This window comes from Aphelocoma coerulescens, chromosome 7 (genome assembly GCF_041296385.1).
Source record: "Aphelocoma coerulescens isolate FSJ_1873_10779 chromosome 7, UR_Acoe_1.0, whole genome shotgun sequence".
NCBI lineage: Eukaryota > Metazoa > Chordata > Aves > Passeriformes > Corvidae > Aphelocoma > Aphelocoma coerulescens.
Genome location: NC_091021.1, coordinates 28579228 through 28606838, shown reverse-complemented (window position 1 = coordinate 28606838; position 27611 = coordinate 28579228). Strand labels below are relative to the sequence as shown.

General features: G+C 47.4%; 1 protein-coding gene across 10 annotated transcripts in view; it reads left to right on the top strand.

Annotated features, from left to right (window-relative positions):
* The window catches only part of LOC138113133 (uncharacterized), a 45752-nt gene extending 18449 nt beyond the window's left edge, over positions 1-27303 (top strand). For 2 of the 10 annotated variants that reach the window (XM_069021050.1, XM_069021048.1), the window contains exons 2-7: positions 13547-15283; positions 20938-21112; positions 21818-22022; positions 22460-23082; positions 24001-24146; positions 24941-26603. In XM_069021050.1, coding sequence (XP_068877151.1) covers positions 13716-15283; positions 20938-21112; positions 21818-22022; positions 22460-23082; positions 24001-24146; positions 24941-25736 — 3513 coding nt within the window. In that variant the 5' untranslated portion in view covers positions 13547-13715 and the 3' untranslated portion in view covers positions 25737-26603. The other 8 variants (XM_069021041.1, XM_069021042.1, XM_069021051.1 and 5 more) reach the window with 8 other exon arrangements.
* Positions 27304-27611: the final 308 nt, after the last annotated feature.

Sequence of the window (27611 nt, the reverse complement as noted above, 5' to 3'; positions counted from 1 at the left end):
CCATGCAGGGATCGTTGATGGGCAGTACTTATGAGGTTGAGGTTAAATTCTTTTCTGAGATGCTGTGTTGCATGAGACTCTTACCATAATGTTGGCTGCAGCATCTCCACTGTATCTTCTCAGAGTACTCCTTAAAAAAGGTGTTTACAAAGGATTCGTGTCTGTTTCCCATGAGGGATTAGATGTCTGCATGGACAATGTTTCCTCTTTTTGATTGATACTATGAAGTTGTATCAATAGAGTGGTTTTGCCTCCTTGCTGTGGAGTGTTCAGCTTTGGGTAGGTGTGTACACTTTGTGACAGCCACCAAGGCTGCACACATTTGTGCTGTGTTATTATGAAAAAACCCTGGCTGGTTGCCCTCAGCTCTGCCTTGCTGCTCTTGGTTCAACTTTTAGCACTACTTTGGTAAAATAAATGTGCATGCAAAGGCTGCCATCAGCTACTATGATCTGTGTCTTATTTTTTCCTAGTTGTGAAAAAAATAAAGGTTAACAAGAATGTAGTGACCTTCATTAGGCTCTTGGAATATTTTACAAAATGGTGTGGAAGTAATGATACCTAACTCAGGCTGTGAGAACCCAGAGTTGGTTGGGAGCTGCCAGCTTCAGACCCTGCAGCAAGTTACTGGCATAAGAAGTGATATGGAGTGTCTTGTGATTCTGGATCCAGGGTGGGTCTCCACGCTTAATGTCATGAGGTCTATATGATGTAGCCAATACTCAAGACCAGCAGCACATGGAGAAGGGATCTGATTCAAGTATCCTTCTCCATCACTCTCTTAGGAAGAGCTGCAAAATTGCTGCATTTATTCTTAATTTTCTTCACCATGTTACATGTGCAGTTGCAAACCTGCACTGCATAAAGATGCAGCTTGCACGAAGTATCCAGTACATTTGAACAAACAAAACCATTTTCTTACAGCTGGCTTTAAGCAAAGGGGCATGTCCTGCCTCCTCTTCCATCACCTTTCACGATAGTTTAGGGTCTGGCAGAAAACCAAAAAGAAAGAGTCCCATGGCAATATTGATAAGTTAGAATACATAGATGTGGTTAGGAATATCCCAAGAGTATATGTGTTGGTATTAATCAGTCTTGGAATTTGTTTCTTAATGATGACTTTAAAACATCTCCAGTAAACCATGCATGACATGATGTGTCTGGGGGAGACTTGTGTGTGGTGAGAAATCCCATGGATCTGTACTGCCTCCAGTCTGATCTCTCCAAATCCTGTTCCTGTGGGGTCACCTGGGAGTTAAAGCCCAGCTGGGGCCAAATACAGCCCAGAGTGATTCTCCTATCTTGAATGCATCTGATGTGTTTTTAAGTCTTGATATTGTGACCTGAGAAACCTTTGGTGACCAGCTGTTTATGGCAAATGACATTTGGAAAGCTGTCCTGTGGAATGTGTGCTCCTCCCAGCATGCTGGGATTTGTCTCTAAAGACATTTACCTATGCATCTCCAAGTGGAAGAACCCAGAGCCCAGTCCAAATGCCATTTCTGCTCAGCCCTAAGCTGCCCTGGGCAGTTCACTGCCTGTTGTGTCTCTGCAGTCACAGAATTGTTTGCACAGAAGTAATAGCTGCAAACGCAGTAGAACAGCAGTTCCCCGCGGGCAGAAATCCTATTTCAAGAAGCTTTTATGTTCCTATCACCTTCTGTCTCCCAGTGCAATAAACCAATTCCTGTCCTTGTCTGTCCCTACCAGTTTGTGGTGGTACCTCATTTCTTCCATCCATAGCACTCACAGTCCTCCATCTCCTTGCTCCAAGCTGGGGAAAAGTCAGAACACTGCAGCTAGGTCTGTGCTCGCCACCCTGGCCAGCAGTAGGTCAAGCAGAGCACTTAGATGTGCTAATTGCAAGTCACAACATTTCCTACAGGAAAGACATCAGCTGGAGTTTTCTCCAGCCATCAGTGTTCCTAAAGCCTCTCAGACAGGCAGGCAAGAGGAGATAGAAAAAGAAAATCCAAGTAATTTCCATAGCTAATTGAAATGGAGGGGAAGGGAAGAGGTGCAAATCCAACTTGAAAGGGCAGCCTTTGCCTTTGATAATCAACTGGGAAAAACAACTTACTGGAGCATTGAAGAATATGAAACAAAAGCAAATAAGTGATGCTGACAGTCTGATCAAAGGGTTGCTATACAAGAGAGACCCTCTGTCAGTGCTGGTCCAGCCTCCGTGTGCTTAGGAACCTTGCCCAGTAAATTCTATGAACAGCTACATGTAATGTAGAGAAAGGAACTGAATTTTTCTCCTGGGATCTGTTCCTGATGTAAAGTGCTTTCAGACTCTGTAGGCCATTAGAACTAGGGATATCAGAAAATGCAAAAGAGAGGAGCGGGGTAATTTTGTTTCCAGTTCCTGAGGTCACATGGAGGCGAAGGATCTGAACACACAAATAGAGGGAAAAAGCTGACACGTCCATTGGATCTGATCTACACTGGGGCATTTACTGGCAAAACTGTCTATGTAATGGTATTGCTATAGATAATGCTCCCCTGTGGATATCATTCTTCTGTAATAACAGATCCAAACCAATAAAAATTTTTTGGATTAAGAGTGCCCATCAGGTGATGGAGTGATACATGCCTAGAGTGGTACTACTCTTAGGAATAAAAGGTTCTTTAGTAAATTTGTGTGTACTCCTAGACATAAAACAAAGCAGAAAATGTAAGAGTCTTTTCTTAGATGGAAAGCATACTCTAAAATTTGCTATTCATACTAAAATCTCCCCCCAAACAAGGCATCTTGCAGTTTGTGCACTCCTTGATGGACTTAGATGAATAGCATCTGTAGAGAAAGAGGGAGTTCCACTGGACCTTTATCACTTCTTCACTGATGTCTCACCAACCTGAATTAGGAATGATTTTCCCAGAGAAAGGAAGGTCAAAGAAAGAAGTGTTATTTTAGGAAGATGGCTCCTGAGCCCCAAATCCCAAGAACACTTGTGCAAAGTGAAAGGACCCAATTGTGACTGGAGCACAGCCTGTTGTTTCCAGCAGTGGCTTGGTTGGGGTGAAAGGTGAAAGCTTTCTCTAAACTGCGCATTGCAAATTAGGAAGCTGAGAGAGAGCCCATGACACCACCTTCAAAGAGAGGACAGCACTGAGCCTCAGGGAAATAGAGCAAAAAACTGCAACAGCGGCTTTTCCATGCTTGAAACAGTTCTGGAGAGGCAAGGGGTTCCCAGTGGCTATCGAAGCAGCTGAATGAAATTGTCACTTGCGATAAGGCATCCTGAGAGCTGGGGAAAATCCTGGCTTTGTGCCCACTGGCACAGGTCCAAGTGATTTCACTGGAGCCAAGATTTTTATTCTGTATATGAAATGAATTGCCAGAGTGAAACTGCAAAAGTAATGCCTAGTACTGAAATCTACTTGCAGCACTGCACCTCTGCACCAGAGCCCTACTGCAATCAGGAGTGTTTGCACTGGCTCTGGAGAACACTGTGCTGTTCTTGTGGGAGGCAGGAGGTGTGAAGTGCCACTAAATTCACCAAGTATGTCACATAACTGCCCCTTTGTGGGCAAACTCACTTTTTTTTTGACCCACTTTTTTTTTTTTTTTTTTTGCTAGCTTTCCCAGGATTCCCACCAACACCAGGGACTATCCATCAATATCACCATAGCAACAAGAAGTCATTAATGGTATCCTGCTTATTGACAGTCAGAATCTACAGGGTGCTGAGCTGGGTGGCAAGCCATCACCATCAGTTTCAATGAGAAAGGAAAGAGCTCAGGGTCTCTGTGGAATCAATCCTTTCATTCTCCATCCTCTGCTTCTCCCCAGAGAAGTCCTGCATTGTGTAATGGCAATAAGGGACATATTTCTTCCCTTAGCAAGTTCTGCGCAGTGTGTGCTTAGGGAACTGCTGCCAGGAAAAGATGGGGCTGGATTTGTTGCACAAGTAGGGATAAATGTGCCTCTCCTGGGTTTGTTTGCACGGGGCTGTGGTTCTGAGAGACACTTTACATTGCAAATAAGCAACTTATCCTGTAAACCTCCAGGGAGTTCAGAGCAAAGCAGGAGGCTCGGGGGCCAGGAAAGGGGAATGGCAGGCTAAACTGTGCGGAGAGATAAAAGACATGTCATATAATTCTGCTAAATGGTGAAGGAAGGGAAATTCTCAGCAGGTGTAAATTAGCATTGACAAGCGATACTGATTTACACCCAGCTCATGGTCTGGTCCACAGTTTAATCAGCTGAAAAGCATCAGCATCTGAAAGGGAAGGGGTTGTTTAGAGAGGCCCATGGGAGGAGTTGAAAATCTGCAAAAAAGAAGAAAATTAATTCTCCTTGGTAGGTAGGGAAGAGCTTGTGATGTTTCGTGGGACTGATGCAGAGGCAGAGCCTGGCCAGCTGCACGAGCTCCCTGTCAGGACTCCCACTGCCTCATAGTGGGCAGCAAACATGGACCTTCTGAGGATACATCCCTCAGCTGAGACAGGTGGTGGGCACAGTCCTGCCTGGTTTTCTGTAGAAGCATTGCCGAGTGCCTCCAGAGCCAAAGGAACAGGAAATGTTACTGCCTGTGGCCATCCATGCTGGGCCAGGACTACTGGTGCTGCTGGCACACACTTCCTCATGGCAAACCTGCCTCTGCCAACAGTATGCCAAAGTGCCTGACAGCTTTGGGATGTAACCAAGCAAGGTGTCAGATGAGATCATACATCTCCTTTACCATCCTCAACATCTCCTTTCTCCACCAGACCTCCTTCTGATCTCACATGTGTTGCTGGCATGGAAGAACTCTGCTCATCCACCTACCCTAAGCTTTGGGGAGTGCCGGAGTGGCTTCCAGTGCAGAGGTAATGAACTGAGATCAACAGAATTAAGTCGTGGGGCTTTTTTCCCCACTAGTGAGATGAGAGCCAAGGTTTATATTGCCTGGTTGGAAAGACTGATGCAGTAAGCCACTAGTGCACTCAGAGTTTGACATTTGTGGCTGTGCTGCAAAAAACATCTTCCTAGTATAAGGAAGGGAGTAGAAACTTTTGACGTATAGCTTATTCTTAGAATTAGGGTGTGATTTCTTTCCTCTGCCCTATGCATTTTAAAGATTAGGCTGAGACTCTTGGGACAATCTTAGAACAAGGAAGAAGGAATACCTTTAGCCACCCTGAAGGAGCCAACTGCATAGGACTGGTTTTCTATTGTTCTTCTGGGACTGGTGGAAGCAGTGTAATAGAGCATGGGAAATGCTATGTTTCTATGTGCCCTGATGGTCATGTGTTGCTGGTTCAGCCAGGGGTATTTCCACCTTGAAAGAAATCCAGCATCATGACTGAGGCCCTGCAAATCATGAGATTAAATCATGAGTTAAATGATGATATTAAAAAAAGGACTTGATTTTATTTTTTCCATCAAGTGTGACTTGGCTTTTTACCTCTTTCTTGCCAGAGAGTGAATGAAAATTGTGAGTTGAAATGTGCAAAAGATGACAACATTCAGCTGAGTGCTTAGGTGAAGGCTCTGTTGATCCTCCTCACATGCTGCAAGGGGAAGGGAGCAGCCAACCCTTTCCTGCTACTGGCTTGATTTACTTCTCAGTTCTCATATTCAACTGATCCATTGTGCCCTTCTTTTTCTGCACTGTCCCTTCTGCCTTCCTCAAACACATGCAGAGAGGATCAAGACAGTTTTAGATGATCTGAGGTGTAGTTCTCCACCTCTTCATTTTTCATCTGCAGACATTGCCCATCTGTGTTGCTCTTTCCAAAAGGATGTGCCACTGATCACAGCTGGAGGCAGAGCACTGGGCTGGCAGTACTGGGCTGCCTCACAAAGGCATTCGAGTCATTGACTGAGCGTAGCAGGGCTGGGCTGGGGCACACCTCTGGCAGCTGGGAGCCAGAGGAGAACAGTCTGGAGCTGGCACTGGGAAGTCACAACTGATGTTGGACCCTTTGCTGGGACTGAGCTTCAAGTCACAACCCTAACCTTTTCTTCTCCCAGCCTCCCAAGAAATAACAAATTCACTTGTAGCCATATTGCAGCCATTTTCTGCAGTTAGTGCTGATGTTATACCTATGAAGAGTGGGAATTTGAAGGAGAAGTGGAGGTGCCAGATTGTGAAGTGAGCTGACATATGGCTTTATAATTCCCAGATATCTCACAGGGGGATGGGTAGGTTTTCCTGGCTCAGGTTTGCCTCTGAGAACTGCCTGTGTCTTTGCCAGGTATGGAGCAAGGTCAGAGCCTGTGCTCAGACCATGTCTATTCCTTGTAAGGCCAATAGTGAGTGCTGTGTGTGTATGCCAGGACCAAGGTGGGTGATGGTCAAGATCTGCTCTGCATGACCCAAAGGCCTGGGAATGCTTAGTTCATGGTGTCTACACAGGTCAGGGGAAACCACCTGGGTCCTGAACATCAGCTAACTGAAGCCTGAGCATTGTCTCTGCTTGGTTATAACCCTGTGGACTCCTTCTCCAGCCATAGGAGGGGAGCAGAGTGGCTCACAGAGTTACAGACAAGGGCAGCAGCTGTCAATCAGATGTACCCTGCAGGTTCATGGGTGCCGTGGGTGATCTGTCCCACGAGAGGACTTCATTGCAAATGAGACTTGCTTTCTCCTGAGAGGGAGTCATCCAGAGGAGCTTTGTGGTCAACCAGGGTGTTGAATCACTGAAAGCTTGGCAGATGGTGGGTGTTGCCATCTCTTGGGATGCTTCACAGCTGATGATGACAAACAACTCCAGCTGGGACACTTGATGGGGGTGTCACACTGGTGACAGGAGCATTTGTTACAGAATCAACCTACTCAGCCTTCCTTTGCTGCAAGATGAATGTTAATCCTCTCAAGCTCCAATCCCTCTGCTGCATCATCAGCAGGACTGTTGGAGCAATATCGTCCAAGAGATTGAGTGGTGCATTGGTGAGACAAGAGGGTGTACCCTTTCCCAAAGCAAGGAATCAAAAGGGAACACAGGACACCTTGCAAGAATGCTACCTGAAATCAGTGTGCTGGAATGCCTGTCCTTGGAGGTAGGCTGGAAGCATCATGTCATCACAGCCTTTTTGAAGGAGGAACACAAGAAGGAAGCTGCTGTGACTAAGAGAGCAGCCAGAAAAATTCGTCAAAGGCACTGCTGCCAAGTGCACAGGTGTGTGGAGCAGTAGGGCTTCTCAGGTGAAACCTTTTATGTCAATAAAAATAGTTCCCAAACAGCTTAAAAATCCCACAGAACAGAAGCCAAGAATACTTGAGTCGATAAAATGTTGAGAGTAGCTTTTTCACTGCCTTGAGACGATTTCAGAGCCAATCTGACCCAAATAGAAGCTCACATGAAGTTATGGTGATTCCTACACTCTCCCTGTTGGAACTGAGCTGATCCATACCAGGATGTTCCTATGGTGATCAACAGATACTGTGGACAGATTGTTCTGTGGCACATCTGGCTGGCACATGTGTACCCTGTGGGCTGCTCCGACCAGCCAGCCCTGACCGTGGCCAAGACCAGTTTTTCTGGACAAGTTGTTAACAACAAGTTGTTGTGTTGAGTGCAGTGAGATTGAGGAAGACTTGGAGAAGCAAGAAAAAAATCCCAAAAAAGGATTAGGAAAAGAGATGTGAAAGGAGGAGAATGGCTAGACAATATCACATGGCAAAGCAAGCAGCTCATAACACAGCAGAATTTAATGCCATTGCCTGTGCTCTCAGCAACCTCTTGATTCTGGGCTGCACTGGGTCTTCAGGGGTTTCCCATGCCGGCTGTCTCTGAGACTTTGTGGTTCCTGCTTATGTTTAAGGTGAGAACACAGGGACTATAAATACAGTGAGCAGACTATGAAGGTTATTGTTTTCCCTTTATTACCTGGCCTTGAAATCAATCTGGCAGTTGTTCCTCTTGTTAGCAATCCTGATTTATGTCATGCAGTGGACAATGAAAGCAGTGATAATACTGTAAACTCAGGGAAAGTTATGGTTAGCTGTTTAACCTAGGAAGGAGAAGAAACCCAGGAAATTGTACTAGTTTAGGGAACTACTGTGGCTGTACTTCTGCTGCAATTAACAGACACTATATAAGCCTTGTTCCTGTTTCAGCTGCTACAACAGACAAAAAACCCCCCAAGAAATTTAACTACAATCACCTTATCTTCATCAACCAGTTTCTGCAGCACAGCTCTGGTTAAGAGGACAGCTAAGAAAGCAAATAAAGCCAAGGCACCTTTCTTTTTCTTGTTAACCTTTAATATGAAAAAAATAAAACATCTGGCATTCTTTCTCTTGAGACTGTTGCTGTTCTGCTAAGCAGCTGAAGTGATGTGCATGACGTGGCAGTAGGCAAATCATGCTGTGACCATGAGGTTAGCTGTATCAGATAGCACAAAACTCACAGCAGTATCATAGCTTGCTAAAATCCTTTGTATAGCTCTTTGAAATGTGCTGTTCACATCCCTCTATCTGGCTGGATCTCTGAAATAAAAGGGAGATTGTAGTCCAGAATAAACCTACCTCTGTTCAGTGCTGCAATTTGCAAAACCTAATTCAGAATAAATAGAACAAAAGACGAAGGTTAGTGTAATCTCTTATTTCAAGATGGAGTAAGGATCTGCAGTTCTTCCCCTCTCTTGGAAGTAGGAGTTTGGTGTGATGGCCATGACTCGGAAGCTCATTTGCTGGTGACTGAGATATTGTAAATGTGGAAAGTGGAAAATGTACCAGTCTCACTTGATGTCTCTGATCAAGCAGGAGAGGCCAGACAATAGCCAGCTGCTCTCTGCCATTTCATGGAACAGAGATCCATGTTTGGTAAGTCTATAGAGCAAATCTTGCTGCAGCGAACTCTGCAAAGCAGCACCAGCAAACCTACTCAGCCCTGCCAGATTTGGTGGCCTCTTTTCCTGAGGCCTTGTGATGCTCTGTGATCCCTTGTCCTGATATTCCTGGAGTCCTTGAACATGGTCTTCTCCACAGTGCTTTTCATCAGCAATGAGCTACTTATCCTGTGCCTGCCTGCTTCATCCTCCTGACACTTTGTCTGGTGCTTTGCTGGGAAGGTCAGCCAGGCAGAACAGTTCTGATGTGTTTGGGAAGAAATAATTTATCCTTCAAGCTTTAATCCTTGAGAAATAAGTTCTTGGGGGGGATTTTACAGGAAAATTAAGGTTAGTGGCAAGTCTCCAAGCAGGCACTTATCAGAGTAGTGAAGAAGTTGATTAAACACAATCACGGGGTAGAAAATAAGCTGAGCACACGTTGCCCTTAGTCTTATGCTCACTTAAGGCATGAGGCTCATAACCACTAGAAGCTTTTCAGTCCCTGAGCAAGGGAACAGGGAAATGTTTCACGGACAGTGTGATTGAGGAACAATGATGTGCTGCAGCAGCAGCCAACACTGATCTCTGCTTTGCTATTTGGCCTGGAGTAAGTCAGAATTGGCCTGGAGGATTGCTGGTCTAGAATAAAGCCTGAGCTTTGGGTAAGTATGGACAGGACTTCCTGGAAGTATTCAGGTGTGTAAACGAAGGAGCATGGCATCGATCCACAGTGCTCACATATACTGGGGAGTGATAAAGACCTGGCAACTCGTTCTTGGTCTAACTGGAGGAGAGCAGAGGATACATTAGGGCTGCTGTGTACCTTTAGGAGAGGTACACAGAGTTGGGTGACCATGTAAGAAATCAGCATTTCCTTCCTTCCTTCCAGGGCCTCACACTTCTGTGACCATTGCAATTCAATACCCGGAATCACCTGCTGTAGCTGTAGCATGTACTTACAGCTCTGAGGTGGTGGGAGGACAAACTTTCATGTTGCTGTGGTTCCCAGTGTTTCTTTGTTGGTGATCGTATAAGACTGCAGCTAAATACTCTGTATGTACTGTGGGCCTGCAAGTACGTGCTCAAAGGTCATCCCTAGCATATCAACCAAAAGCATATTAACTTGTTTTGGGTTTTTTTCTGTCTCCATGTTGTGCTCTCCTCCAGCAGACTGCCTACAACAGGCTTGTGGCCATGTTACTTGGGAGCTGAGTGTGCAGGCACGTTTTATATCATGGGTGTCAGTGGCCTGACAAATGCAGGCATCTGAGCTGAAGCGATGATGTTGTTGCTGTGTGCCATGGAGCACAAAAACAGGGGAAGGAGGGAGAAACAATCAGTGTTTCCTGGTTACAGGCCAGGTACAAATTACCTGGTGTTTTAGAGAGACTGCTGCTTTTCTCCAAGCATCCCTGAGCAGTGGGGAATGGAGGCTGTGCCTCAGCCAGTCCCCTGTCCAGGTCATGACTCAGGCAGCAGCTGCCCAGGGTGCTCAGGGAAATTAAGTTCAGCTGCCTGACATGCTGTGCACAGCCCTCAGGGCAGTGACATGGGGGAACAGGCAAGATCACAAGAGTTCAGTAGGAAAGAGATGGTCCTTCCGAGAGTGAAGTGACAGGGAAGAAAGGAGCTGGCTGTTACGGGATCTCCACAGCTGCCCTGCAGGCATTTGGGGGAACAGAACTCACTGATTTCCGAGGCTTCCTCTCACTCCAGCCAGGGCACCAGACCCCCTTGCACACCCACCTGTGAGCTACATCCATATGCACCTTTGCTCTGAGCTCTCCTAGAAGTATCAAAGGGACTTCCTGTGTCTGAAGTGTTCTCTTAAACCGAAAAAATCACTTTACAGAGAAAGAAAATTCACCCCTGATGGGTGAAAAATATTAAAATAAATTATTTGGAAACAAAATTCCCATCTTCCTGCACTCAATCCAGTAAATTTTGGTGCTTGCCTATGTTTCCGCAAACTCTGCTCAACCTCCTCTGTAAAGTCTCTGTCTCCTGCTGTCTCAGAGCCAGCTATGGCTGTTCTCTGTCTTCTCTGGCTCCTCCACTCTGCAAACCTGCCTCTGGCTCCTGCTCTCTGTCCCTCACTCTGCCTGCCCTACTGAAGTGACTTTTGCCATCCCACAGACATTTTCTGGAAAATCCTGCCCTGACAAAGCAGCAGCAGGTCCCTGCTGCCTGGCAGTGCTTGAGAGCACTGGCACCTTCCACGGCTGCTGGGGGAATGGGCCTGTGCTGTTCTGCAGGGCAGAGGGGTACCCTCACCTGCTGGAGGGTTTGAGGCATTCCCCTGAGAAATGGAGGGATGCAACCTCTCCTGCATGGCCTGTGCTGTGCACTTGAGCAGGCAGGGGCAGAGTGGCCCCCAGCCACCCACACCTGGCATCACTGTAGCTGACCTGCAGCCCATAGAGAGGTCAGCTCTATGAGCCCTGGCAGTGGACTTCCAGCTGAAGAGAATCATGAGGACAAAAGTCAATTGTGTTCTCAGTGCTGCCCATCTCTTGATGAATGGAGCAGCCACAAACAGATCCCATCCTGTTGTTTCTGTGCCTCTGCTTCCTTACTCTTCTCCTGACTGCTTCTACCCCTGCCTGTGCACTTTCTTCTCTGGCCCCCTTGCTACACATGCACACATGCAGAGCCTGCCAAGCCAGTGTCCAGCCCAGGATCCTGCCTCACATGGGCCTTGCTTTCTCTTCAGGCCTTACTCTGTGTAAGTCCCTGCCTGGGGCGGGGACAGCTTTATTCTCTGCTCTCACTGCAGCAAGGGCTCTTTTCTCTTTCTTCTTGTTCTGCAAGCAGAGTGCCAAATGTACATGGTGGCTTTTAGTCCTGTGGCTGCGACTGATCACAGACCAACCTGACAGGGCATGGCATCTTTTATTAACAGCACTTTCTCACAGGAGCCTCTCGGCACTACCAGGAGCCCTGCTCTCTGCTCAGTGACTGGCTCTCACATCATATAATTCTCTCTTTCTTGACAGATTATGTTATAACCTATGATCACAGAAAGTCCTGATCCTCACGTTTCTCTGCTGTCACCTGTGGGCTCCTCCAGAGCCGTGAAGAAGGGGGAACTCCAGCCCCATCATGAGAAGACTGGGTGAGAAGTGTCTGTGACATCTTGGGGAACAGCCACACTTTGAGAGCTAGTTTTAATTTTTATTTTTAGCAGTTAGGAAGGACAGAAATTATGTTCTTCATTCAGTGGTGAACCACAGGAGCAGTTCTGCCTTCCCTCTCTGGGATTAGATTAGACATAATTTCATTAATGCGGGGAAGGTATGCTAATTTGAGCCACTCTAAGCAAGGGATGAGTCAAGCTCCCAGTGTGTTAGCAAGATTGGCTTCCAGCAATACAGTAATTCAGACTTCCTCTCAGATAGAAAATGTCTGTTGGTGCATCACATGGTTAGGTGCCTGTGGTGTCTTAGCCTTTGGGGACTAACAAACCTCTTCCCTCCTGGTCAAGGTGGCTGTGCTCCTTGAATAGTTGGCCACGTGTGGGGAATCCAGCTGCCCTACAGAACAAACAGGCTGGGCTGTAACTGGTTCTGTCTTGCTTTACCAAGACCTCTTCCTGTGTGTTAAACCTGGTTGGTTCTTGCCTGGCTTATTATTAAAGACTCATGCCGCACCATCCCAGCTCTATCTTGCCCTTGCGAATCTCAGGCTAATTCCATATCTCCTGCCCAATCTTACTCTCCTTTACTTATGGCACTCACTCAATCCCTTTGCCTCTGACTGCCAAGGAAGGGAGTGGACTGGGCTGTAGCAGACACTGATGTCTTGTGTGACTGCTGGCAAGTCCATGAGGCCTAAATCATTAAAAGAAATCTAGAATCTCTCAATTCAGTGTAAGGAGGCTCCATCCACTTCCAGCAAGGATGTAGCCACTTAGCCTTCGTCCTGCTGGTCCAAACTGGAGTTTAGGGATTTAACTCTCTACTCTAAACATGTGATTTAGTCACTTAGATTCCCTGGGCCTTACAGTGCAGAACACAGCTCATGGGAGGAGCCTTGAAAAGTGCACCTTTCTCTTTTGGGGCCTCTGCTGAGCTGTCATGGGGGAAATGATCATTTGAGCCCGTGGCTAAGGAGTCAGGAGGATGCATTTGTGAAAGTCTGTAAGGTACCTTTATCTCTGCACTGGAAGGGCCTTGGCAATGCTTGGCTACCATATGCAGTCAATAAACCATATGTATCTTCCTTGTGAAGGGTGAATCAGAGCAATAAGGGCCTGCAGTGTGACTGTCAGGCACAAAACCACCACCTGCCAGCCTTCTTCTTCCTCCTCGCTACTTGAATCTTCCAGGAGATCACACTGTTACATCATCCTTTCCCACCCCAGCATCCCCCTTAACCCACACACTCTTTTCTGCACTCCGTCTGAGGGAAAGAACCTTGCTATCTTTTGTAAACCTGCCATCTCCTTTAGTGCTGCTGTGTGAGTAAGCTGAACCTGCAGCAAGCACTTCTGAGCATTTGTCTCTAGAGCAGAGCAATGTTACTGTGAGGGAATTGCTGAGGGTAGGTGGGATAAACTTCTCCAAATTCAGATGGGTAGTGTAAGGCCACTGTTGGCTTGGCTAGAGAAGAAAAAGCTTCCCTGCCCCAAGCCCCACGGCTCATCGCCCAGTTACGCTGCTCTGCTCCTACACAAGCTGTTGCTGTTGGATTCTGCATACCCTGGAAGCAGACCTGCTTTTGCATCCTGCGAGTCAGCACCAGGCTGCTTCAGTAACTCATCTTTGCTTCCATTCACAGGTCTACTACGCATGGCGACTCCACCCATGTGAGAGCTCTCTTATCTGAGTGCCCAGCAGCACACTTTGCTGTCTGTGGTCTGTGGACATTGACTGGCATCTAAGCAACACCCCAGCTCCCTCCTCTTCCCCTAGACGCCACTGTCCTAGAGCCTCCATGTGCATTTGCTATGACATACATCAGTGTTGATGAGAGACAGGAACACTGCCGGGTGATCTCGAGCTGCCAAAATAATCAGCTCTGTGCACAACATGGCTTAAAGGATTTTTCGGTTAGCAGAATGCATCCACTAAAGAACCTAGACACTCATGTTTTTTCTGGGGACTTCCACACTCTTGCCTGCCACACAGGCAAGGCACCTTTGGCCAATCCTGTGGAAAACCGGATGTATCGGAGTGTGGAGAACCTTCACTGGGCAACAGTTGCTGACTGTGGGGTGTATTCTCACTGCCGGAGCCTGGATAACGAGATCATCTTCCGCTATAGAGGCACCAGTCAGTGGACAGAAGGCTGTGTGGACGTGGCCCCAGTACAGAGCGCATCAGATTCACTGAGGAACCTCTCTCTCCGTGCTAAACAGACATCTCGATCTGCACAGAATGTGCTCCTCCCTCCCTTTGCCAAAGTGCCTCAGTGGCTCTTCCCTTCTGCAGAGGAAAGAGCCCTGCATGGGGATGCCAAAAAAGAGCTGAAGGAGAAGCTGAGGCTGCACAGCAGCAAGGTGGCAGAGCCCTGTAAGCCAATGCGCCCACAGGTGGCCCTGCCTGAGCTGATGGCCCAGGAGTTCTTTGAATGCCAGGTGTGCCGGCAGTGCAAGAACGGCTGTGCTGTGAACTGCTGCACAGTTCTGGTGGAACACAGTGCTCTCAGGCACAGCCACACAGCAGGGCAGGGACTGTGCTTTGCACACAGGATCATCAGTCCAGAAGACATCAAGCAGGAGGCTCAGAGGAGGCTTCAGCTCCGAAGGCAGAATAGCTCCCCTAGTTTGCCCCTTCAGCATGCTGGGGAAAGCCATGAGATGAGCAAATCCAGAACACCAGAGACCCTAGAACAGTACAGTGGGGAAACAGATGGCAAAGTCACTTTGGGACAGAGCAAGAAAGGCCGCTGCAAAGGGAGGCTCTACATACCCACCTTTGAGGAGTTCAAGCAAATGAGAAATAAGGAGGGAAATTCATCTGACAGCAGCAGTGGGCCAGCAGATTGCTTGAAAAAGGGTTTGCCTGCAAACCAGACACTGGAGGAGGAAAACAGTAAGAATGTCTGTCCAGAAGCTTTAGGGACCAAAGCTGTGAATGAACCTGCTGTCACAGCAGAGGAGGATGATGATGTATTCCATGAAAACCACACCTCTGCTGGCTTTTCCCAAAACCCAGCCACATGGGATGGTTTCAAGATGAGCAGTCCTGAGGTGAAGGACGGAACCTTCCAGACTTCCATCCCAGATACTTCACCAGTCCCTATCTGTTCCAGCCCTGTTCCACGATCACCTCTACAGGCAGGAGCAATACACAGTGCTGGGCAGGAGATCTTCAGTGATGAGCAGCAGAAAGGAGAGACAAGACACTTAAATGATGTCCTCCACCTTGCAGGGCAGTCGCTGGCTTCTGAAGCCCAGTCCTCTTGCTGTTCATCGCTGCTGTTAGAAGCCACAGACTTATCCAGCTATGGAGCTAAGCTACAAAAAATGAAGGATGAATTCATAGGTTCAGCCTTGGAACTTATTAAGAAAAGGTAACATGCTCCGTGGGGTCACCTGAAAGCAGTTCCCTTGTTAATGATCGGGTCTTTCTCCTGATATGTACATTTAATTCCTGTAGCATGAATGCGCTGTTGGCAGAGCCTTTCATCTTGGAGTCTCTGGTAGCCACATGGACGTGTCTTTAAGCTGTTCAGCTTAAACTCCACCTTGCGTGGGATTAAACATCAAAAAGCATTTTCATCTAGACTTGGCTTTTTTGTGCACCTTAATCCTGTAAAGACAACAGCCATTAGTAGTTCTGACACCCAGTTTCCCACCCATTTTATTTCTGTATTAAATTACCAAAATGTCTTTTTTTTTTTTAGCATCTGTTAAAAGTAAAAGACAGCCAAAGGATACAAAGTACTAATATGATTCCTTTGAAGAAAGATGTAGAGTCGGTCCCACCACTGCAGGACATGAATTTAGATAGTGTGACATGCAGCAGCAAGTACTTTCACTTGCTGCCTGTATGTAGTGAACAGGCACACAAGGGCAAGATGGCTGCTATGGGTCTTTAACCCCTTCTTGGAAACCTGCACAGGCAGTGAGTGAAAGTACTTTTAAATACTGACCTTCTGCCATCTCTGTGTAAGCAGCCAGAGAAAATACTTGTGTAAAGCCTTCTTCCATCTTCTCCATCCAAGGTTTTTCCCCTTCTCTGAGTAAGATGCACAACTACTGCTTTCTCTATCCTGGTTTTGGACACTGCAGTCCTGTTACCTCCCTCCTGCCAAAGAAATGGGGATCCCTTTCTATGCAGGGTGGCTCAGTAGGAATCAGCAAAGTTTTAGAAGCTAAGAATTTGGAGCAGTTATCACTGTCTTATCGTGAGATAAGGCTGATGGGAAAAGGAGGAGTAAGTGTTGGTGGAGTGGTTTGTTTCCATGCACTTGGCTTTCATGGTTGGGTTTGCCAAGAACTGCATTAGACTTAGTTCTGGCTGCTTCTGCAGTCCACAGATGGGTGTGTGAAATGCCAGGGCATCAACCTTGTATGCTGTCTTGTTATTTCTGGAATGCATGGGCTGAGAATGGACTTGGGTTTTAGAGGAGGTGCTAGTGACTTCTGCATAGGAATGAGAGTCATCTGAAAGAACTTCTGTGGAGCTGTAGCCAGAGTGACAGCAGAAATACTTCTGCAACTTTATAATCCAAAGGGAAGTAGGTGGTGTCAGAGCCCTCAGTGCTTCCCTCAGCTGTCCAGCCCAGCCTTTGTGCTTTTCTTCTACAGTATGAAAACCAAGTGAAGAGGTAGAGAAGGAAGTTATGATTTGCAACCATTTTAATGGATTAGGCTATTTTTTGTCATTAATGTGAAATGAAATACACAGAACGGCACAAGCAGTAAGGGTGTAAGAACAGCTGTCTCTGTGCAGATCAATGATTCCACTGGTATCTGGAGCCTGAGCTGTGTGCACAGCAAAGTACAGGAAATGGGGAATGCGTATGAACTTCCTTCCCCCTGCTCTCCCGGTCTCCAAACACTTCCTGCCCAGGGCCTTTATGGTTTCAGTGTGGCTTCTGCACTTTTAATATCCACAGTGGTTTTTGTTTCTGTGAATGTCTCCCTAGTTAGATTTGTTAAAATCTATGAAGCGATTTTATTAATACCAAAATGACAGCTGATCTAAAAATGTGAATGACAATGGTTTCAGTATTAGAGAGGTGTTTTTATATGTGAAGGAACCACCCTGGTCTTTTTATTTTCCAGAGTAATAACAAGTAATGGTAATTGTTATTGCCAAAGCACTGGTTATTGGGAAACTCCAGTTTCCTTTGTTTAGAAATTTCTCATTTTTCCATCATTTTCACCTGAGACTGTAATGTCCCTGAGTATTCACAACTCCAGCTGATTTTCACTGCAGAGGTGGGAGATTTCTGTCTGCATTTTGGGTGCTAAATTATGATCACTGGCATTCAGGCCACATTTTTTCTAAGTCTTGAGTGAAATGAGCTGAAAGCTGGGGATTTGGTCCCATTTCCACAGATACTGAGCTCAGCAAACCTTTGATAGAGATGTTGTGATGGAGCATCACAGAATAAAATAGCTAAAACTGTCTTCTCTTTCTAGTGCTTCTGTGTAAGTGTCACTTATACAAAGAAGTTTTGTCTGTAAGTTAACAATCTCCCTAGTAATTCATAGTTAATTACTTAAGATTCATTCAATTGACTTAATATTTTGTCAGTGAAGATTTGATTTTCAATCTCATCATTATGGTGGCTTTAGCCCCCTCATGGGTCACTGGATACCCTTAACTTAGGGTAACTGTAGTCCTGGCTGACAAGGGATGTTGACATCTAGGTGGAAATCCTGTGAGCTTTTCAGTATAGAGTCCACTTTCTGAAATTGCTTTAGTGGCGAATTGTTCAGGATAAGGACATGCAAGGACCACGGCTTTGTGTCTCTGAAATGGGAGACATGGTGACAAAAGAAACCTGCACAATTTAGCCAAGAACATGACTAAGAAGACTTCCTGAAAAGAGTGATGGGCTGTATTTGGGGTGACACCAGGATAGCGGGTACAATACCAACTTCACCTAGCAGAGGACTCCAAGTCAGGAAGGCAGGTGACAGCAGGGAAGACATACACAGAAATGTTTCCATTAGTCAGAAAGAGTCAGGAACATGTGGAAAGGACTGAGAACTGCTGGCCTGGACAATGATAAAACCATGAAGAGGCTCAGAGAGACCGTGAAGGAAAGCAGGTGCATTTACAGTTGTACACCATCCCCAGTACCTCCACTTCCATGCCATTCAGAGATGATGATGAGAGGTTTAAAAACACATTCAAAGACAACCTGTCCTCCCTGTGCTGGCCCAAGTGCATCACCTTTCTTGGGGAGAACAGAAAAAACTGACACCAACCCCAGGCACAAACTCCTGTCCCAATAAGTGATTTGATCCAACAGATGGAAACTTGCCAGAGGTCCCCCCCTCTACAGTTCTGTGTGAGGGCAGAGGGGACTTGACTTGCTTGAGCAGGCAATGGCGTGAACCTGTTGGCAGCACAGATCTCTGCCAGGAGGAGGGGACTTGAGAAAGAAGCAATATCCTGTTTCTTTGGCAATGTCCCCTCTTCCTCCTAAGCCAGAGGCAAAGGTTAAAGGAGCAGCCCTAGCATGTGGTTCTACAAAACTGCTTGTATCCTCCCTGTTTTGCCTACATCCTTCTGATCACACTAGTGCATGGAGCTGCATTTGCCCCAAGACCACACAGCCAGTACATCAAGCAGGAGGGATCATAACAAGAAGTAGAACAGTCAAACCAGGGATGAAGAAATCTCATACAATATGGGCTCTGCATCATTGCCTTTCTTACCTCCAACTGACCAGCCATGGGGTGGGTTGAATTTCTCAGTATTCAGTCATGTTTCCTTAGCTTAGCTCTCTGGGTAGTATTGGCTCTTATTCCCACTGCAGATCACATCTGGAGATTTTTTTAAAATATCCCTTTTGGGCTATGGAAACCACAATAAGTGGTGGCATCTGGTCCATAGACCCTATCAGCAGAGAGCTGCTGTCAGCTTCATTTAGAGGAGCAGTAATACTCTGGGGTGCTTCCCATATTTAAGTGGATGATCTTGAAGCACTGTGAAAATGACAAATGAAAGCTCAGCATCTCTCTTGAGAATATGTTCTGTATGGTGGGAGGTGGTGTGATCAAGAAGATAATATTCCAATTATGAGCTCTGCTACTAACTTTGGACACATCCCATTGCCTCTCTGTGCCCCAGCATGGTCCCTTTTCTGTGTTATTCAACCAGGAGCTGTTTGAGCAGGAGCAGCTTTTGGAAAGGGTGGTTTTCAGCAGTGGCACATCATCTTCAAGAGTTTTCTTGCTCATTAACCTGTGCCTTCTCTCCTATGGGTTTGCCCAGCTGAACTGTTCATATTTTACCCAACTCAATGAAATACGGATGAAATTATCTGTCTGAGAATACATGAGAGAGGGTTTTTAAACCCCTATAATTGCAAGACTGATTTTAGATCATGGCCACACAGACAGTTACAGAAACATAAGGAATGGTACCCCAAGCATGGCTGGGGACAGGAGGGAGGAAGGAGACAAGAACCTCTCAAGCCAGACCAGGCCAGGCCAGTACCATGGTGGGACCGCAGCCTTGCTGTGTGCCTGTGCTGCTCTTACTGCCACCTTGTAAAGTGCTACAGACTGCTCTGTGACAGCAGTGGTGTTGGTATCCCCTTTCTATAGGCTGGGGAGCAGAGACCTGGAGGGAGACAACAAAAAGCAAATGCCAGGAGCCTGCTGTTGGCACTGTTGCCATTGCTGCGCAGCCATGGGTAAACTCCTTTTAACTGGTTGTGTCAGCAGGGGCCTGGAAACATAAATGGAAGATGAAAAAGCATCATCTGGAGAGATGCAAACCAACTTTTTTGGCCTGACAACAGAGCCAGTTTGTGTTCTGGGAGATTTGTTCCCTCTTCAGCGATTTCAGTATTGGCTGATGGTTTGTTATTGGAGCCAACTGTCATTCACTGCAAGGAGAATGCCCATCTGTCTCATGTGTTTGCTTGTAGTTGACACTGTTGGAATTGCACATTAGCAGTATGACCTACCAGCTTAAGTTCACAAGTGAAGCCTTTAAGAAGCAGGTTTTTCTCATAGGAGATTTTTGTTAAGCATAAAATACATGCATAACCTGAAATATGTTCCAGACACTGGCTTCCTGTATATACAAGCATCCATATCCAGTCCTCACAACCTTTCTTTTTAAAGGAATCCAAGTCCATAAAAATTAAGTAAACCCAAAAAAAAAAAAAATTCTTCCCAACAGGCTTCATTATGCATGGCAATAAGATGTCTTAGAGAGCCTGTTAAAAAAATGTATCACAAATAGTATCACAAACGACAGCCTGTCAACTACTCTGTCAAGTCAGTGGTTTTGCACCAGACTCTGTCTGTCTGGAGAGTGGGGTTGTCTACACAGGGGGGGACGTGGGGTTGGACAGGCTGCCTGTATCAGCCAGGCCAAGCCCTTGTTAGCACTAGACAGCCATGAATGAGGGCATCCCAGAACTGCCAAGTGAGAGCAATAGACACTGCCAATCTTTTCAGGTCTCTGAAGTGCACCCAAAGGCCTGATCCTGAGTTCACTGAAAGTAGTTAGTATCTTTCCATTGATTTTAATGGGCTTGGGATCATATGAGATGAAAAACAGAGGGAATACTCCTTTAATCCTCTAATCCCTTCAAAGTATTATGGTTTATAGCAGGTGATTTTCTTCCAGATGAGCAATATGGTTTCTGTGTTGGCAGCATCTCCTTAAATAGCAGCAAATATGGATGTGGCCTACTTAGAAAGGAGTGTTTCTGGTCCCTATGGAGAACCTCATGTTTTATGGACACAAAAATGCCCTGTGAACAGCCGAGACTTGATAACCCAGAATGATGCTGGCACAAGTACAGTTACCCAATTTGCGCTGTCTTAACTGAGCAGTGCTTAGAGCCCCTGAAACACAGGCACAGCCATCCATGCTGACCAGTCACAATCCCTGCCTGCACTTTCCCTGAACTGTTGCAGGTTGTTGTTTGAACCTGGGCTTGCTGCTCAGTCTCATCTGTGTCAGGAACGGCAGGAGAACTGCATCTGTGATGTTCAATGGAGTCTGCTTCTTCCCTTGCAGCTGCAATGCTGAGACTGCTGCCAAATCCCCCTCCAAGGGGCAGTGTGATCTGAGGGAAGCTGATCTCCCACCTCTGGAGGACAGCCAGCAGCCCACAGCGATGTCCATGGCAACAGAGACCTGGGAGGACAAGCCAAGCAATGAGACTTCCAGTGACACTCCACCTGCAGGGAATGTAAGGGAGAGGAATTCCCCTCTCACACATGTGTTGAGGATTTTTTCTTTGTTAGAAGCTCTGAAGGATCCCTTCATTGTAGGAACCGGGCAGGCTGGGAGACAGCAATCTGATACCAACTGCCATGAGTGATTAAACGTAGAAGCATTAGATTTTTTTATTACACTTAATGAAACAGGAGTGAGATTTTTGCCCCTGCCTATGTACCACTGCATTTCATGCAGGGAGTTCAGCAATAAACCCTTCATGGCTTCCAGTGTATCTGGGGGTTCAGACAGATTCCCTCCTAGTGCTCTCTTGGGCAAGCTGCTGGTGCAGGTGGGTCACGGAGGCTGGAGTTCCTGACCCTGCAGTGCTGAAACCTTCACAGAGCAGCTGCAAGTGAGCTCAGGTCGCTGAGCACAGACCCATAGCCAGAGCTGTGCTGTTGACTTGTTCGTGGTTATTTGACAACCACCTCGGAGCCACTGTACTCAGAGCTACAAAACAGCAAAGGGAGAGAGGCTCTTGCTTGTTAGGGCTGAACAAGACAGAGGGACTTGGGGGAACAGATTTTTTAATGATCATTTAGCACAGCTACATTTACAATCCCACTGCTGAGGAGTTTCCTTTTCTCTCCTTTGGCAGCTGAAGTCCAGTGTCTGCAAAAGCAGGTGCTGCTTTCACCACAGCCTTGCTCCAAACCCTTTCTTGCCTTTCTTGCAGACCCCCAGTCCTGGCTGTCGCCGATCCAGCTCCGACATCGTCCACGAGAGCACGGATGGCGCCAAGGCCCAGCGGGAGTGCCGGCTGCGGCCGCACTTCAGTGACCCGATGCCGACAGACTCGGTGAAGAGGAAGCAGCTGGAGCTGAAGATCGCGGCCGCAGCGCGGCAGCACGCGCAGAAGCGCCGGCAGGAGCGAGACTACGGTACACACACTGCACGCTCGGGGGCTCGTGGGTCAGATGCTGAGCCCTGCTGTGCTGCTGTAAATGTGGAGTAACTCTACAAAATGGGGGGGGGGGGGGGGGGGAGCATCCTGAGTTGTACCCAGGTGTGCAGGAAATCAGGATCTACTCTGCTCTGTCCCTTTCTGGTAGATGGCAGGGGAAGGGCAGCCCAAATGAGTTCACAGGTATGGGCAGTGCAGAGATGACAGATCCCAGACTTCACCTGGGAGCCATTTACTTCTGACTCTCACCAGTCTCAGCAGCAAAACAGGGTGGGGAGACAGCTCACAGCCCTGCTTCACCAGATCCAGCCTGTCCCCCCAGGGTTCCTGCCATTCATGGCTGTGCCAGCACAAGTTCCTCAGGTGAGCTCTGTGCAGCTGGCAGTGCCTGTAACAATTTGTGTCTGTTCTCAGGTCCAGTGGTAGCAAAAGCCAACCTTGGCCATGGTGGCAGCTTTGATGAGACCCGACGCACTCCACGGGGCTCCCTCCGCTCCAGACATCACTGGAGCAATGTCAGCAGTCTGAGCACGGACAGTGGGATCGTTGGTGTGAACGATGCCCGGGATGACCTGGATCCCACTGAGGCCACCCGGACCAAGTCAGCAGATGTGGAGAGGGCAGATAGTGGCATTGGCCAGATGCCAGCCAGGAAGTGGAGGAACAGGGCATCTGAAACACTGAGCTCCCTGCAGGCCTGGGAAGCCCACCGTCCCTGCACCGACTGTGGAGAAAGGGACCTCTCAGTGGAGACAGATGTTCAGAACTGCAACCAGAGGCGGGCTGACCTCTGCGAGAAGTGCCACAAGCGCAGGACGGAGCGCAAGGAGTCTGTGCTGGAGTTTGTCAACACAGAGGCCAGCTATGGAGAGGACCTGCGCATCATCAAAGAGGAGTTCTACCTCCCAATGCAGGCAGCTGGGCTGCTGAGCCAGGAGCAGCTCCAGGGCATCTTCAGCAACATCCAGGAGCTCATTGACCTCAATGAGAACTTTCTGGAAATACTTCAAGAAGAGATTGATCAGGCCTTTGACCAGGTATGATGCTGCATCTGCCCTCTAAAGGGGCCAGACCAGGCAGACTGGAATAGGTTTTGTGTTAGTGGGGCAGCATAGGTGGAGCAGAGGAACAGGAGGTAGGACTCCTGGGTTATGGTCCGCTATCAGCTATCTAGTCCCTTGCTCCCTCAGCTATTCTGATTTCAGTAGCCTTGTGGTGCTGGACTCACTGTGCTGTGATGATGCCACTGCCATCAGCAGTCTTCCTCATTTATCCTATTATTGGGTCTTAATGGCCCCATTATCAAAGTTAGTTTTAGGCCAGTTAGCCTGGATGCTGGTAAGAATGTCACCATGGGGGCACAGAGCTCAGCTTGCTCTGTCTCTCAGGCTGTGCTCTTGCAGCCTGAGCTGACTGGCTTCGTGCTGGCTTGGCTGTGTTTGCCTTGGCTTGCAGTTTACTGCAGCTTGGCTCTAGGCTGGCTGTGGGGCCAGGCAGTGCAGGCTGCTCCCTGCTCTACAGCTCTGTGTATGGCTGCTTCTGCTGATGCACCCTGCCTCACACAAGGAGCTTTCCTGCCCCACCAGCATGGTGGTCAGAGGGCAGAGAAATAGAAATAAGGCTGTGGGGCCACAATGCACCTTCTTGACTAGGAGTGAGCTCTGGCCTTTGAGCCCTTGCTCTGATGAGCTGGCTGAGCTCACAGGAGGAGAGAAGACAGCTCTTTGTGTGTGGAAGAGCAAGTAGTTAGACCAGCTTTCCTTCCCCTCTCCAGACACTGATTCCCCCTGGAACTGCAGGAACTGCCTTTTGACCGGGAAGGGTGAGCCCAGCTCACCCTTTGGTCTGGTGCTCAGCAGATCCTGCAGCAGGTTCATGCTGATAGGACTGAAGGCAGGCCCCGTGGCTGTGCCTCTCCTGAGCTAACTGAGCAGGGCTGTATTGCATATTTGCAGGGGGACGATGACCTGATGACTGTGTGCATTGGAGAAATATTCCTGGAATTCGTAAACATGCTGCCAGCCTTCCAGACCTACTGTCTTCAGCAGTCCTCTTCTGTGAATATGCTCAACGCACTGGAGAAGGAGAAGGAGTTGCTCAGGTGAGAATGGGGATGAGCATATTCATCCAGGCTCTGGGGACAGAAAGGCAGCAGGCTGAGGGTGAAGCCTTTGCCAGCCCATCCAGGTCAAAGTTTGATGCTAATGTTCTGTAGTTATCACTGCTCCCTCTTGGGGTGAGGACAGTAATTTATTCTCAAAAAAATACTCAGTCCTTGGTATCTCCACTAAGGCAACCAGTTGGTCCCCAGCTGTGTTTTGTGGTAGCAGTGTCTGCCCACTGCCCACTGCATTGAACTGTCACCAAATAATACTCAGCTGAGAACAGCTCTCCGTCCCCGATCTGGAGCCCAGGCTGGATTTCCACTGCAGAGAGCCACTTTGTGGCACACATGACTTGAATTTGGTTCCCATTCCTAGCCTTGGTCTAATGGGAAATGTCAGGCGAGTCATTTCTCTTTCCACTGCTCAGCCAAATTCTTATTTAATAGGCTTTGTAATCTAATGATGAAAGACATTACAAATTAATGCAATCTGATATAAACTGATGTATCTGCCTCATGTTTACATCAGTGGGTACCAAAGAGAGATCACACCCTTGCTATTTTATTATTTAATAGAAGACTGTTAGGATATTATGTGCAAGTGTCCCAGGCACCTCATCAGGATTCTGCAGCTGAGCACAGCTGCAGAAATGGTTGCTGGTCTTTGAGAAGACAGAATTCACAAGGTTGCTGAAAATGAGAGGGCTGCAGTGCCCAGCAGCTGTCAGCACCACACTGTTCATTGGCATTTGAGATTGCAGGATTCATCCTGTCTTCTTAAATCCCTGCAGAATATTCCTCAATGTCTCCCAGAATGACAACACAGCACTGCGGCGGATGAACTTGAGGTCCTTCCTGATGGCCCCTCTGCAAAGGGTCACCAAGTACCCGCTGCTGCTCAGCAGAATCATCAAGGCCACCACCGAGTACCACCCAGACCACAGCAGCCTGCGGGAGGCCAAGAGCCGCATCGAGTCCCACCTGGAGCACATCAACATGAAAACCAAGCAGGAGGGGAACACGTGGACCCTCCGATCCTTTCGCCAGGACAGCAAGAAGAAGAGGGAAGTCATCAACATCGAGATGAGAGAAACTGCCCTCAAAACTGTCGGCTGGCTGCGGGAAGAAACGCGGTTTGTGATGGAGGGGTCTCTGCAGCTGGCCCAGCCCCCCGACGGCCAGTGGGTGAAGAAAGGCAGCAAGACCCTGAAGTTCCAGAACATGCAGGTCCTCCTCCTGGTGAATATGAAGCGTGTGTCCGAGTCCAGCCTGGAATCAGCCGAGCCAGGGCCTGTGAAGGATGCAGTGCTGGTACTCATCAGGGACAAAAATAACGGGAAGTTCCATTTGCTCAGGGAGCCCTTGAGACTGAGTAATTGCATCGTCTCCACTGATCCCGACTGCGACGACACCTTTGAACTCATTGAGATCAGGCGGGAGGCGTTTGTGTTCCGGGACAGCGACCGGGCTCGGACTCACCACTGGTTCAGGCAGATCAGGCGCTACTCCAGGGAGCTGGGCTCCTGGAAGAAGCGGCGGAACGCGCTGCCCAACATCATGATCAGCACTCCTCACACCAGGCCCTGAGCCTGCAGGGGCTTTGCCACATGCAAAGACCATCAAGAGCCCCAGTGGCCTGAACTTGATCCATGGACAACACGGGGAGGAGCCTGGTCCCCAAAGACTCTTAATAGCACTGGAAGCAAACACCACAGGTGCTGGTCTCCAGCCTCTGGACTCACAATAATTTGTGGCTCATGTACATACAGAGATGGGCTCTCCTCGAGGAGATCTCTGAAGGATAATAGTTTAACTTGTTAATATTGCACTGCAGGAGAATGATGTATGATGCTTGCCATTGCATGGATCGTGTTGAAAGCCAGTCTTGACAATAAGAGAGGTTTCCACTATTGACTGTATTTCATCAGCATTAGGTAAAGTCAGGGTACTCAGCAAAATTAGGTGCAGTATTATGCAACAGAGGATGAAACCTGGAAAAAACTATGTTTTCCACCACTACTCCTAAGGACTGTGTTTCATTATTCACCTCTGTATATTCAGTCAAAACGCTTGTTTAAAAAGAAAGGCCTTTCATCTTTAATCCAAATCAAGTAGGTATCAATTTGCTCAGATTCAGCTGCATGCACACAGCAAAAAAAAAAAAAAAGAAAAAGAAAAAAAAGAGCAAACATGAGTAAAAGCAGTTCTTGCTCTCTGACATATACACCCCACATATGTGTAGAACCTGTGGAAGAGCAGCACACCCCCCAGTGAGAGTCTGTTATTTAACTGACTTAGGGACTGGAACATAATGCTGCATCTGAAATATCTCAGAAGTATATGTAAATACAGCTCTGCTACCACTGATAGTGAATTTAAGAGTTTGCAATTATTTAAATGATGTAATCTAGTGTATTTCAAAATGTAATTGAAAGGAACAATTTACATTGTACTGTAGAGTAACATAAAAAGTTTTAATAATTATGTTTCAATTACTTTAGGTGGGTATTTTTAAAAATATTTGTATTCTGGAGTCTTCTTTTCACTTAGTATGGGTTGCATTCAGATGAGCAATGTGCCTATGGCTGCTCTGTGATCCCCTGAACAGAATTCAGGGCTACTCCAGATGAGACTGGGAGAATGGTACAAACCTGCTACTCAGATTCTCACTAGACAACAACAGAGGGGCACAAACCCTTTTGGCTCTGGAGCCAAAACTGAGGCCACAGAGAACTCTCCCATAAGGTCCAGCCTCTCTCAGTTCCTCAGCAGGGAAATGACTCGAAGCTGAACAATGGTAAAAAGGCAAACAGGGTTTAACCTTTTCAGCCTGACATTACCACTGACCGCTGCTTTGCAAAATGTCACGCTGTGACTTAGACAACAAAAGCCAGATTTCAGCCTGGAGGCTAAATTAAAGGAGCCTAAATTTTGGTCCACAGATCTGGGAGGACAGCCTGTAAATGTTCTTTCAGGCCCACAGGGTAAAGACAAAGCCAATCCATATTATTCACTACCAACAAAATATTTTTGTTACGGGCTTTTATTTCACAGGAGGATTCACACAAGTACGTTTGTGTATTTCTCCAGAGATCAACCAGCATCAAAGGACACCAATGAAGGCAGACAGAAGCCATCTTCACAAAGGTAGCCCTAGTCTTGTAAAGGCACCACTGACCCAGCACCTGAGCAAGCCTCAAAATGTGCCCAGTGCACATTTTGTGCACCTGTGGCCACAGCTTCCAGGGCTTGTTGCACTGCTCTGGGCACTGCGGCAGACACCAGTGACACGTGCCTACTGGCTGTATTTTCTCTTGTTCTGCACCACCCAGCATTTTAGTGCTTCATCTTGTCCTTGAGGAAATGGGAAGATTTGCATCATCTGAAGGGTACCCAAGACATGAGCGTGGCTGCACACAGCTGAGCTCTGTAGCAAGCAATAGCTGTCTGAATGATTGTCAG